General features: G+C 38.8%; 2 protein-coding genes across 6 annotated transcripts in view; both read right to left on the bottom strand.

Moving 5' to 3' along the window:
- The window catches only part of cpne2 (copine II), a 73,630-nt gene extending 64,589 nt beyond the window's left edge, over positions 1–9,041 (bottom strand). For both annotated transcript variants that reach the window (XR_005992351.1, XM_041795595.1), the window contains exons 1-2: positions 8,879–9,041; positions 574–775 (exon numbers count right to left, since the gene is read on the bottom strand). Coding sequence is in view for 1 of the 2 variants with exons in the window: in XM_041795595.1 (XP_041651529.1) it covers positions 574–750 (177 nt within the window). In the remaining variant the exon portion in view is untranslated. The remainder of the gene's footprint in view (positions 1–573; positions 776–8,878) is intronic.
- Positions 9,042–13,207: 4,166 nt separating this feature from the next.
- The window catches only part of nlrc5 (NLR family, CARD domain containing 5), a 62,880-nt gene continuing 61,425 nt past the window's right edge, over positions 13,208–14,662 (bottom strand). For all 4 annotated transcript variants that reach the window (XM_041795712.1, XM_041795714.1, XM_041795713.1 and 1 more), the window contains one exon: positions 13,208–14,602. In XM_041795712.1, coding sequence (XP_041651646.1) covers positions 14,521–14,602 — 82 coding nt within the window. In that variant the 3' untranslated portion in view covers positions 13,208–14,520. The remainder of the gene's footprint in view (positions 14,603–14,662) is intronic.

The raw sequence follows: 14,662 nt of genomic DNA, 5'->3' as shown, positions 1-14,662 counted from the left end.
CAGTGAGGTCCCAGATAGTCGCTAGCTAGCAGACAGATACAAAAGACTTTTTTGCATTGAATCTGGGCATAACAAAGATTTCTGTTTCTAGAATTAGACACAGTAATAGATGTGGCAAGTTCCTCCTGGGCCGGGCAGGCTGACGCACACGGCAGATGGTCCAGACAACATGAGTTTGGATCTAGTTCACAGTGTACACTTTCTGCAAACTTATATAGACAACAAACAAACAAAATCCTCTGCTCCATCCTTTGTTGGAAGTGCCAGCATGCTTGATGTGACCTTGAAAGCACTTGTAACACTTTAAGATCTCCCAGCATGCCTTAACCTTCTTTTTATTTCTGCTTCACTATTATCCTCTTCACGCCACCTTACTGAAGTTAATATGAACAGCATGGAGAGCACCAGCGTGGGCTTGGCTGCTTATAATCTTAGCATTAATGATTATCTCTTTGTTCAGCCTTTTCTCCTAATTCTGCCATTTACCCTCTGCTGATTTTTACTGAGACATCAAGTCCTTCGCTATCTCTCCATCTGCCATTTTCTCTCATCCCACCATCCTTCCATCCTTACCTCCACCCAGTTTCCATCCACCTCGTGGAAGAGGACACAGAAGGGGTCTGACTTGGAGGCTACATCTCGGTCCAGCAGGCTGGATGCAGTGACAGACAGCTCCACCCGAGTGACACAGTGTTGAGGCGCGACAGTGCGCGTCTGGCCATCAGTGGCCGAACCCAGAGTGTAGGCCATGGTCTGAGGTCAAGGCCGTTCTTTCCTGAGCCATGAAAAGACAGAGAAAAAAGAAAAATACACTTCAGTTTCACATGGTCCTGCACAGCTTCTCACACTGGTTATATGCTCATAATTGGTTTCTTTTAAATCTCACGAGCAGTAGACGAACACTTTACATTTCGACTTAAGAATGTTGAAGGAAAGCTCATTTAAGAATTGACTAAACTCTAAGATGGAGTTTTAGTTTTGCTACAAACAGTACAACAACTTGGAATTAAACCACTTATACTTTTTTGGTGATAACTTTTTCAGTCATCCCAAATATATGTTAAAAAAACATTAAAATATAACTATTATATAGTAGTGTAAATTGTACTTAGTATGAACAGCTAAAAACAATTGTAACAACAAATTTTATGATTTACAAGAAATACAGCATCCATTCGAGACAACAGTTGTTCTTTACTCGAAATACCAATATATGAATCAATATATTAAAGATAGAGAATAACTGATTATTGATCTGGCCAAATATCGGGACCAATATTCAGCAGTTTATTGCTTTGATTGCTGATTATTTTGGTGTATCAAAAAGTGCTCCTCTGAAATGTGTGCCTTTCCCTCTCCATAGTCTCTTTGTCTACAACACTATTTGTTTAACTGGGCCAATGGTATCCAACCTTTTTCCAATGAGACCCCACACACACACACACACACACACACACACACACACATCTAAGACGAGCTGCAGCCCCACAATCTACACAAAAAAGGGAAATATTGCTGTCAAAACTAAAGCCTAACAAAACAGCCCAAAACACAAGTTTTATTACCAAAAGACCTTTGATAAGCCATTCATTTGGGTTTTTAACCATGACTTTTGTCCGAGCAAAATTAATTTTGAAAACCTCAGAGCAGACAGCTCCTCCTCCTGACATCTCTGCCACCCTCAGGTTGGGAACCAATGGGCTAGACGTCACAAGAGTAACATCCCATCAACACAGAACCATGAATGCTCTTCATGTCGTTTCTCATGTTATCAGAGTGATGTCACTTGTTCTTTTTACTTTAATTTGTGATAACTGCTATCATTTGATTACTGTGTGTAGATGTAAACAAGTTAGCATCAAGCACTCTTAGTATTTGGTGCCAGATCTAATTAATCATTTTCTTTAGAGAAGATTAGATAAGATTAGTGGTTAGCTTCTCTGACTGGCATTTTTTGATGACATAAAATAAACACAATTTATTTCTATCTTTGGAGGTGAGAGTTTCTCTATTGCACCACCAATTCAAAGCCTTTGTCAACCATAGTAAGTCAGTGTTTTAATGAGCCATTCACATCCCATTACATGTTGTAAATATGGTATTTAAATACCTGAAATAAAATACTCATTTTTACTTTTAATGCATATCAGTTCTACTTCTGCTCCACTTCTGAGGGCAGAGCTAGCTTTTTGCGAAAGACCCAGCATTTGGCACTTTGGACATTATTAGTTGGTGACGACAGTTTAATCAATGGTGATGATGAGAGGTCTCACGATAATGACTGGTTGTTTCATTGCTGATGTTTATCATTTCTCTTTACTCCATGTGCATAACCTCTTGCACCGCATGGTGGCACCTTCGTCTAATTGGACTTAAAGCACTTTGTGGGTCAAAGGTCTTGCACAAGGAACTACACGAGGATCGAACCCACAACCTTTCAGCTGACTGACGACTGATTCAACCTACTGAGCAACAGTCGGCCCACGTTAGGAAATACATGAACTGAGAATACATTTTTCTTACAACACAGGTGCCATCATTTTACTAAGATGATTACAAAAACAGTCGTGGGTATCATAGCCTGAATTTGTAACCTTGCATAGCAGACGGATACGCCTGTTTCCTTGTTTCTCACTGGCGAATCCATCTTGCAAAGCTCCCACCTGAACCGTTTTGGCACGGTTAGAAAGTGACAGGACCAATCAGCAACAAGAGGCAGTACTTTCAGGCACGGCAGAGTTGTGACGTAAACCAGCAGCAGCAAGAGGCTGGTGCAGTTATGGAGGAAGAGCTGAGCGTGGATGCTGCTAAAGTGCCAGTTTAATCAAAACTTGACTACATTTCTTCGTTAAAAGAAGAACAAAGAACAGCAGTGAGTTGTTTTCTTTTCAAAAACAACAAAAGTTGAGTAATTACATGTCTATAGTTGCCATGTTTTGCTCTGCCTTTTCTCACATGTTTCCTATTGAAGCTTTCCCAGATATCCATCTTGCGTGTCATGTTACTGAATTTGTGGATTTGCCTCATATCAGTGTTTCCAACACATGAAACTTGTGCAGGCCACCCAAGTATATTTGCTGACCATGTTTTATTTTTTCTTCTTCTTTAAATCCATATGATAATCACCATCCATGCACAAAAGAGGTGTCCACTTATACATGTTTGCACTAAGGAGCAATTTTTTTTATAAAAAATGTTGCTACTTAAACTGTCCACTTAAGTTTTTTCTGCAGGTTCTTGCTGCCGATATCATCCTGTACTCCTGCACTGTATGGGATGATGTTTGCAACACACTACTTCATCAACAAAACTCCTCCAACACACAGCTCACCTACTATGACCATGGAATATCAAGTGAAACATTTTACAGTGTAAGTTATGTTATGTGAGTGTCTTAATAGAATGCACTGCTGATGAATACTGTCAAAAGAGCAGAAACGCACAAAAAATGAGCCTACAAAGTAAGGAAGATGGGATGACCCACTCTGTCAATCCCTACCACCCAAATTTAGAGTAATTCTGTGTGAAATACTATTGTGGCAGCTACAAACTATGCTATTAAACTGGCATTCTTAATTATAAGAGAAGATATTAAGAACCAGGTTTCGTTTTTAAAACTCTCCATGATTAATCTCTCCTGCTCGTCAGCAGCAGCCACCAAAACATCAGCCAACAGATTTAATCAACTTTTTTTAAAGTTACAGAATCAAATTCAGAAAAGGTTCAACCTACACTGTTTCTATAGACTGAGCTACTCTATAGCTTGTTGTTACATGATGGCTAAATAAGATGCTTACATTGTGATGGCTGAGGTCCAGAATAACACGTCGCTTCTTGTTTGGAGTCTTATGTAACTCTCACTCTTCAAATAAGCAAGTGTGTATGAACACACTGGTTGTTCATATCTGTTGCTAGGCAGAGTGAACATTTCTCTGGAGATATCACTATACTGAGGTAGGTTATTATACCATAATGTTAGAAAAAGACTTTTGCTTTTCTCATTGATATAATGAATAGAAATTAAAGTAATAGGCAGGAGATTATAGGTGCCATTAAGACTCCTGTTTCATATGAGTGGTGATGTAAAAAGCTTAAAATACCCACTGAGGAGAAATCAAACACAGCAGTGAATCAGATGCAAAATGTGAGACCTTGGACATGCAGAATAGACCTTGTATATGTATTTGGTTCTCTCTGGGAGCCAAACGATACCGGTATTAAACATTAGGAAGACCACACTTACAACAACCCCCCACATGGACACACTGCTTACAGTGCCCTGAGCTCTGATCAAAGCCACAGCTGAACCTCTTAAGCCTCAGGCAAAGAGTGCAGGAAAAGCCATTATGAAAGAAAATCACATTTATCTCTCCACAAGCCTTGAGTTTAATGATAACTACATGTCTGAGCATGATGATGACATGTTACTGTCAGCAATAAAACTCAAAAATAATTTCCAAGAGGCTTTAATGACAGACAAACAACACAGCACCTTGTCTCCATAAAGGTGGTTTTGTTCTCAAAGCGGCAAAGTACAAGGATGCTGTCTGTTGCTAAGATACTAGTGTGTCATACCCAGCGTACTCCTCCTTTCTCTTCTCCCCAGTTCTCCTCCTGTGATGTCACGCTGCTAGTGTTGATGTACTGAAAATGCCTGTGCAAAATTTTCATTCATTTACTCAGTCATTCTGTTGTGCTAAAAAGCTTGCTGTGACTGGCTGAATTTTTTTACATGTTTGCTTATATTTACCAAGTGGTAGGGCTGGGCAATATATCAAGTTTTTATTGATATCAGATTAGATACAGATAAGACCTTGTCGTTCATGAAAGTATAGTTTATTTTGCATTAAAATAACATTACACATTTCTCCCCACTCTATCTGGCCATGCAAAAAAGAATACCAGTTCTAATGAGCAGTAACGAGACTAGGTTATAACCTAGTATATGGCTGACCGAGTCTATCTGGGATGCCTGTTGAAATGCCCGACAGAATTATTCTGGCAGGGTGACTTTTTGTTGGGGTGTGTAATTGTGCTGTCCCTAATGTCTGTGGGTTAAGAATTGAAGGATCCTAATTTAAATGCTCTTTTCAGAGATCCAGATCATACTGCTCAGTTCAGCAAGAGGAGCCGGCTCTTTCGGCCCCCAAATGACTCTCCATTTGGTACCACTTTGGCTTTGAAATCAGAAACATCAAGCATTTTGACCCATGTTTGATTTGTTTTGTTTTTTTCAAAGAAAGTGTTGGACTAAATCCTTTTATTCTCAAAAAAGCAAAGATTTTACAGAATGCTTGATATAAAACTAATTTATATATATTTTCTAAACAAACAAGCACCAGTTATATGACTTGTAAGATGTTAAACGCTGTTTTTTTACATAAAAAATAAAACACAGTGTGATTAGTCTTCTGTGATTTCCATTAAAATAATGATAATAATAATAAAATAAATAAATCTTCTTTGTCAAAATATTTCCCCAAAAAATCAAACTCTGTATGGAGCATGGGGACAACAAATAAACCATGAAACTGAAAGAATGGTTACATTTTATAAAATGTTACACAACCAGATTCCATCGTTATTTTTATGGAAGTTATTGTTTCTGGTTACTTAAATGTATACAGCTACATTTTCTCCCCTCTGTCTCCCTCTCTCTCTCTCTGTGGAGACTGAATGGTACATGGAGCCCTGAGCAACACCCCCATTGTCTTTTATCACATCTGACTGGCTACAAAGAAACGCATGCCCAAACACAGGCACATCTAGCCAACCACAGCGCTAATGTTGGCAGAACGGTGAGGAGGAAATATCCTCCCTTTATTCTGTGCTGTTTTGCGGGGGGAGGGGACACATCACTACAGGAGACGCGCAAAAGATCTTCTCTGCCAGGACAAGGTTTCTGGCTCTCTGTTCTGGTTTTTAAAAGAAATGTGTTTTAATTGACATGTTGTCCAGTTCAGACAAAAGAGCTGCCGCAGCTTAACTTCCCAACTCTGTATGGTATGGCTCTGAAAGCAGGATCACTCAGCCACTCAGTCAGTCACACACAAACAGAGCCATCTGTAGGGCTGACCTCAGCGTACATCCAAAAAGACTGCTTACAGTAAGAACCAGTCACAGCAATATTTCTAACGAGCACAAGATAATCAACGGGCATTATTTGAACTAAATAGGAGATATAATTATATTAATTTCTCATGGAGAATTGTTGTTCATTTATGTATTTTCCCACAACAGGTAGTTTATTTTCATTACTGCTGCACGATCTAGTAATACTGTGCAATTATGATAATACTGCACAATATTGCAATTGCAATACTACACGATACAAAAAAACACACATACACAGTCATCATGAGTTTACTTGATTGGTTATCCTGCTTGGTGCATCCTGCAGGCTGTTGTAGTTGTTTTATTACTTTGAGGAACACCACTTCCACATCTGCCGTGCAACTCAGAGGATGAAACAGGCCATGCTGAAGGGATATAATTGTTTTCATAGAGACAGGAGACATTTAGCATTGCCTTACTACTCTACTTACTGTCGATTACCCAGTTACATTCACATCTCCTGGACACTGTGCCCAAGTCCACATGAATCATGTCCCAAGACAACTTCTTCAAGCAGGCTTAGGGCCAAATGCCTGAGTTCAGTACGCTTGTGTCCACAATGAACAAATGGAACCAGACTTTAGGGTCAAGTGAAGAGAGGACCTGGGCCCAGGTCCAAAATAAAACCACCCTGAGTCTCTGCCTCAAGTGAAGGAGTTCAAGTATCTTGGAGTCTTGTTCACAAGTGAGGGTAAAATGGAGCATGAGACTGGGGTGGCTGGGCTTAGCCCTAGGAACAGGGTTCAGATATAGCTTGGAGATGAGCCGTAGCTCCTTTGCTTCAAAAGGAGCCAACTGAGGTGGATCAGGTGTCTGATCAGGATTCCTCCTGGCCACCTCCCTCTGGAGGTCTTCCAGGCACATCCAACTGTGAGGAGACCTAAGTTAGACCCAGAACTTGCTTGAAGGATTTTATATCCCTCCTGGCTTGTGAATGCCTCAGAATCCCCCTGGAGGAGCTGGAGAATGTCACTGAGGAGGAAGGTCTGGGCCAAGTTGTGTAGCCTGGTGGCACCACAACCCAGCCACAAATGGGCAGAAGAAAACTGATAGATAGATAACTTTGTTTTTGTTTGGAAAAAAAAAACAACAACAACTAGGCCCATATTGCCCTGCAATACTACTCATATGTGATAAGTTTCTAAGTGGGTTCGTAAACAAAAAAATACAATTTCAGTTTGCATCTTATACAATTTGAATGTGTGTTCCAATGCACCTGGATGGATGGTCTGATACTGGCCAAGAACTGCAATGTAAGCGTTGTAAATGCTTTAGACCCACAGTCCTGTTATCAGAAGAGAAAATAAAATATTCATTTGTTCCTGTCAAAACAGGCAGGGTTCCCACACCTTTCCAGAGTGACAATTCAGCTGGTATGACAGATAGTGCCTATACAGCAATATGCTCTTTTCTGTGGAAGTTTGATTTAAAAGATGTGCATTCGATAACCATGAACTCCTACAGGCTTTTGAACAACAACAAATGATCATAAAATAATTCAATTACACCTGCAGACAAATATCACGTTGTTTTATGAATACATGTTGGATATGTAATACATTTACAACCAAAATTCCCCTCTTATTTTGTCTAAAAAGATGTCAAATAAGACAAAGAATAGGCTATGTACCTGCATTGCATCTGCCTTGCCCAAAATAATCACAACAAATGCTCCAGCATGATTTATCTCATGCATCAGAATTTGGTTTTTCAATGGTACAATTTCTCAAGTCTAGAGCTTCTACTGTAGCACGTTGTTAATGCTACTATCCAAACACTATTTTATATGATTCTTAACATAATTACTCCATTTTAGATGAGTGTCATTTGTTTTGGTAATCTGATAAAATTGGGAAAATACCTAAATCAACTACCAGGACATTTTGCTTTTTCTCTAATTCTCCATGAGATGAAAATTAGCCAACTGCTTTCCAGTTTTCCCCGAACAAGTGGGGACTTTTATATGGTATGTTTTTGCATGGTGGGCTTGAGCTTGATCAGAGAGCAATACAAGTATGGGGTGAAACCCAACTGAATACAGATGACATGCACTTTTTATGAGGAAGAAGGTGGGAGCACTGTGTAGTGCAGCTGACATAAAGGTACTGATCATATCAAAAATGACCAAAATAAAAGCCTAAATATCTCTTTGTCAGGTCACTGGCTGTATTGACTCTCATGCAGAAGTTCACACCCAATCACACTGCACCCACCTGAGTCACCTCTCTTGCAGGGGGCCAGGTGGAGAGAAAGTAAAAAGAGGACAGGTTGAGTTTGACTCAGTGAGGAGAAGAAGTTTTATCATACTAACCCTAATTCTAAATAGCAGTAGAGTAGATGTGCCCTCAGTTTAATTACATAGCTTGTCTGCCATAGCTGAGCCAATTAAGTGCTAAATAGAGGCAAAAGGAAGACAGTAAGCCGTAGACAGTGAGAGATGAGACGTTCACTTTAAACAGGTCAAAACACGAGACTACCAGTAACTCTCTCTTCTCACACAAAACCCACTTCCTTCTGTAAACGACAATACTAACCAAAGAGAAAGGTTTTCAGCAAACACCACATCCTGAATAACCTTTATTTAGCCTATTTGTTTTTTAGTCGCTTTCTCAGGTACCTGGGAGCACGTTTTGGCTGCAGTGACATTTTGACAGTTTTCTTAGTAGCAGCTCACTCCTCTTAACAGCAAACACCACCCAGAGCTTAGTGTGTAATCTTTACGGCTGAATACGTAGAAAAACGCCAAAACTAATGTCACACTCACCTCAGTAAATTACGTCCAACTTCTTCAATTTTAGTTGAAAATACCTTCGTAGAAAGCGCACGTTGAGGAGTAATACAGTCCCGAAATGTTTTTTTTCCTCTAGAAAAAAGTGGAAACTGAAGTTGCTTTTGCCATTTTCATCCCGAGTACTGTGAGAGGCGCAACAGTGTGCGGACGTAAATCATCCTTGAAGCCACCTGGACTCTGCTCTCTCTGCCCATGCAGCGCCACTGATGGATGGAGCGTAATAAAGCTAGCAGTGCTGACTGCAACAGGAAGTACTGAGACCTCACTTTCAGAATTAAAGGGCACTGTCAAGCACGTGCATATCACTTCCGTCTGACGTGATCTCGCCAGGTACGGTAGATATAAACCCCCAGTAGGTATGCATACTTAATTTATTGACGCAACCTGTCGTGTGTGTAAGGGTGTGGGTGCATTTTTTTAAAGTAGAGCATAATCTGTAGTATATTCTAAATAACTTCATAATGCCTTTTCTTTAGGACTAAGTGATTTCTAACACTGAAAATGGATCATTCCCCTAGCACTCTCTTGTGGCTAATCCATGTATCACGAGTCAGCTTCCAATTCTTTTCAATTCAGGGGTATTAGGGCATAAGGTTTAATGGGGCACTTAGAATAAAAACTGTGTATTTTCGTACTTGATTAATAAAATTAAAAATTCTTAGAGCACCCTTCTGATGTGACATCATGTAGGTGGGGAGGCCAATCAGAAAACAGGAGGCTGACCCTGTGATTCTTCATACAGCCTGTGACCATGTAACACAGGGGTGGGCAACTATCTGCCCAGGGGCTACATGCAGCCCCATCCTTATCCATTGTAGCCAGTAGGTAATTTTAGTTTTAGATATATTATAAACATGAAGAATAATGCTTAAATCTACCATTTAACATGAACAATACAAATATTTCTACAAAGATCTTTAGCCAAAAATGAAGAGCCTTAATAATGTTTGGTTTGTAGGCCTGTGTAAATCACTATCACAGAAAATATTAAAGTTATTCATATATACAAAATTGTTTTTTAAAAAAGCAATTAAATATAACTATGTGAATATTCATACTAGTCAGCGATGTTTTAATGGCATATTTTTTTATTATTTATTAGAATGTGAAATGTGTGAATTTACCCATCTGTTTGCCTTTTAATTCTTCCTTTATATTACAGAATAGTGGAAGATGTTATGTTTAAATGTTCTGTTACTGTTCTGTCTTTGAATTAAATAGAATATGTACATTTTAACTGAACTTTGACTTTAAAAGCTTTATGTGGTAGATAATGGCCTACTTGGAGCTGTCATTAGCTGACCGATTTACACACATCATTCGCTGCATTTTTACAAAATAGAAAAGTGATAAAAGTACACTAGTCATGTTTAATTTATTCATCAAGGGACAGTTTGCATGGCATTGATCAGTCATACACTGGTAATGAAAATATTTTTGCACCAGATTTAGCAAGGCCTTAAAATCCATCTGTAGTCTCACATAAAACTAACAAAATACAAAGATATGCCAACATAGAGACAGTGTTTCTGTCCTCAACTGCTGCTGTTTTCCTTGGTCTAACCATTCATATCCGTTACTGAGTACACCAGTGGTTTCTTTCTTCTTCAGGACATTCCTAATGGTTGTACTGGCTTTCACAAACAATGTCTGTGAAATGGCACTGATTGATTTTCCATCGCTCAGCTTCACAATCGCTTGTTTTTCACCCGTAAACAGCTCTCTGGTTTTTATATTGTTTACACCTCTAACTATAAATGCAGTCTGTACAGGCAGAACCCAAATCTGAAACTGAGTGTAGACATTCAGCGCTATCTCTTGTGTGAATGATGAGGACACACCTGGGCAACAAAACACACCTGTCCGTCACATGTTCCAATACTTTTACTCACATGAAAAATGGGAAGGTTCAAACAAAAAATGATATGTTCAAAGTGGTGTATCAGATCAAGACGTAAACACCTGGAAATAAAAGCTGAAATGTTGATCTATTGTCTTATATTCATCTTTTGATATCAAACCAAAATGTTTTTAGTCTACAGTGAAAATAAAGGAATTGGTTCACCGTTCCAATACTTATGTGGGGGACTGTAGTTGTACCTCTAGTGAAACCTCTAGTGAAAATGTAAGCGTTTTATTGTGAAATCTTGAGCATTTTACAATTTGTAATAAATAAATAAATAAATAAACGAAGAATAAATACATTTTAAAAGGACATAATGGCCCTTTGTCAATGATGATGATGATGAAGATGAAAGAAATGAGGCCTTCTTGGTGACCAAACTTGCCCATCCAGACTAATGCATAAGAGGAAGAAAAAGATCAAAGCCTTTTCTAGATTTTATCTTTCAATGTCATAAAATTGTTAAAGTTTAAATTGCTAAACATTTGAGGGAAAATTTGGATCCGATGAAGCTACCACTGCAACAAATCCCAAAAATAAATATGAATTAATTTATTCATCTTTGAAATAATGCCATTTTTACATTGTCCTATCTTTGGGTAGATGGGACAAGATAATTTGGGGGACTGGGCCTGTGCCTAAGAGACTCTTATAATGATGAAAATTACCAACCTTTCAAATGAGAATTGTTATGAATTCTCATTTCCCCTCAGATAAACTGTTTCTATCCTGTTCATGTGTGCAGACCCCCAATCCACCACCAAATTATAGGTGGACAAGCTGGATTTTTCTCTGTTTGCTTTTACCAGCTGTCAACTTGCCACATGTGTGTCGTGCAGTGGTACTTATCTGTTTTTTTTTTTTTCTTATTGTCTGTAACCAGAAATGCAGAAAATAAATGATTCATAAGTAAATAAATGTGTGTCTGAGTCAAAATTATTCATGTGTGTTTACTTCACTTTACCAAGCGGTACTTGAGTGAGTTTTGAATATTTTGTCAGAGATGACTTTTGTAACTAAGTAGGTGTTTGCCAGGCATGCTTAGCTAACATGACACAGGCCTCTCAGCCGGCTTGATGTATTCAAAGAAAGGCTGGGTGACATTAATGCATGCATGCTTTATTCAGCTTAGAGGGCACCAGGCAGTATCTATGAATCACTCATAAAGAGGAACAGTCTGCACTTCGTTTGCACTATTAGTTTCGGCCACAAGGGTGTGCCAGACGAATGAATGCACAGTATGAAGGACAGTACAGTGACTGTCCCAGACAGCTGTTACTCCAGTTCAGCTCCTTTTGCTGGCATCATTCAGAATGAAACCTTTGTTCAAGCTGAAAAAATTAAACATCTGATATGAAATCATAATCTTAAACAAGATGATGTGCAACAAAAAATGTGCATTGTGTTTATTATTCATGTTCTTCTTTAGACACAGCAAAACGATGTAAGAAATTGTGAGATGTGTTTATGACTTGATTCAGGAGTCATCTGTAACTAAAAAGCCAGTGGAAAAGTCTGTATTTTTTTTTTTTTTTTCAGTCAGTTTTTCATCTAGTTGTGTTTGTATTCAGGACATCATATTGGTCTCAGAGGTCCCCAAAACATGCCTGGGAAATTTTTTTCTGAAAAAACACTCCAGTGTTGGATTTTTGCATGCCTTAAAACCCCTTTGTTTCAGCCCTGCTCAGAATGAGCAGTTTCTGTGTCTTTAAATGTTACTGAGCTGTCTGACTCCGCCCCTCTCATGAAATGCGTGTGGCTTAATGGATGTGGCTTTCCTGATCCTCCTCTCAGCTGCCATCAGGGTAGGAGGGTGGAACTTTCTTCCAAGTAGGGAGGGCCAACTGAAACTGGGGATGGGTGCTAACTCATCATATGAAGTCATGAGGGAAAATCTGAGAACGGCTTGTTTCAGCACACATTTTCTGAAAGGTGGAGAAAGGAAGAGGGAAGAGAATGGATTTTCTGATTCTTGGGGGGATTGTGGACAGGCCTTGGGCTCATATTTTTGCTAAAAAAAGTCTGAAAAGGGGATTTTTGCATATGTCCCCTCTAATACATTCTTCTCTGTTGGAACCAGCAAAGACCTACAACATTTAATCAGTTCAAGCATATTCTGAATGTAATGTTATGACTGGAACAATAAACCTATAAATAGAAAAAAACAAGTGGGGCATATTTTTGACAATATGGAAACATTAATGGACCTAAGAAACAATGAAGCATCTGATTATGCCATTATTGCACCAAGATTAGTGCATTAGTTCTGACAGCCCTGGTTTGTATTATTTTTGCAAGTTGTTGGTAAATTACATAAATTAAAGGAATTTAGACCAAGTTAACGGCAAAGTTTAAGAGAAAAACAGAGACAAGGATTGTTAAAAAAGCATAAACAGAAGCCAAAACACAAAGCTGTTCTTTATTGCTTCCAATCTTCAACCTCAGTGCAATTCAAAATAAATGTGTGAGATACAGAGCAAACATGTCAAAGACAACTCAAAAACAAACATTACAAAGCACAACTGAATTAGCTGCCACAAAAAATTTCTGTCCTCACCAGCATCAGTTGTTTCTGGAGAGATTGTAATGTATGTACAAGGTTTTATTGAACACTGACTAAACATGCCTGATGAAGTTTTACATGATTCATGAACAGTTTGAAATAGCTTAATAAATAACTTATAACTTGGTGATTTCTTCCTTGATGACAGCAGAAATAAATACGTACAATGGATAGAGACCACAACCTTGGAGGGGAAACCTGCTTCTCCTACATTTCTGTGTTTATGATTTATTGTGTTTTAGCTCATGTGGCCTCTCCTTATTGTAAACACATAACAGTACAGATAACGTCGAAGTAGAGTCTTTACACAAACAGCTAGTGTTTTCTCACAGAAGTGCTTCTTGGATTGCTAATAAACTGACCTCTGGGGTCATGGCGGCGCATGCTGGCAGGATGAGTGGTGACAGTGTGATGAGAGACAGCTGTACTAACACTGAGACTAATACTAACCCAGGTCTATGAGATAGACTGAGCTTTTAGAATTATCCTTCTGTCTACTTACAATATATTTGACAAAATTTAACTTCTTCCCTGAGCTCCCTCTTATTTGGCTGAAGCTAATAATTAAATATAATAGATCTTGAAGGTAAGTGTCTCATACAGCCTCATTTTGCTACGAGTCGCTGGTTCTGCCAAACATCTGTTCATGTGCGTACATGGAACAGTCTTTCTGTTTGTTTCACCAACAGCAGCTGCCACGCTGTCAGCTGATCATGCAGGACCAAACCATGAAATCAGAGGCCAAATAGTCCATACTTACTCATGTATAAAGCTCAAACATATTTTCAGATACAGTACCTTGAAGAATTTTCACTTTCTTATCTGTACATACCAAAAGTTACTTGAAAGTAGCTTTTAGCGTTGTAAAACCATGTGGCTAAAGAGCCAACTTTTTGTACATATATACACTATATAACAATATTACTTCTCTTCTGTAGCAGAACACATATTACTCTTTTAGCAGCTACATAAAGTAACATCTGCAGCAAATATCAAATACAGAAATGGTAAAGGTTTTGTCTGATTTTCAATGCTTTTCTTGTAGCGATACTGCCGGGAAAACGACTGAGTTTCCAGTTGAACCATGCCTGCACAGTGGCAGTGATTTACCAGCAGATTCTGACAGAGTGAAATGTGATACAGATCACATCATGTGGAAGAAAAATTCAGCCTTTTGTCCCTGAGACTGAGCCTCAGTGCTTCACTGGCAGAGATTTTGTTCCTCCACAGCCTGTGAAGCACAGCAGTGGGAAATATATGAAATCACATTATGTTTAAATCAAATTTATAA

Source organism: Cheilinus undulatus, linkage group 9 (genome assembly GCF_018320785.1).
Source record: "Cheilinus undulatus linkage group 9, ASM1832078v1, whole genome shotgun sequence".
NCBI lineage: Eukaryota > Metazoa > Chordata > Actinopteri > Labriformes > Labridae > Cheilinus > Cheilinus undulatus.
This window is presented reverse-complemented; position numbering and strand designations above follow the sequence as displayed.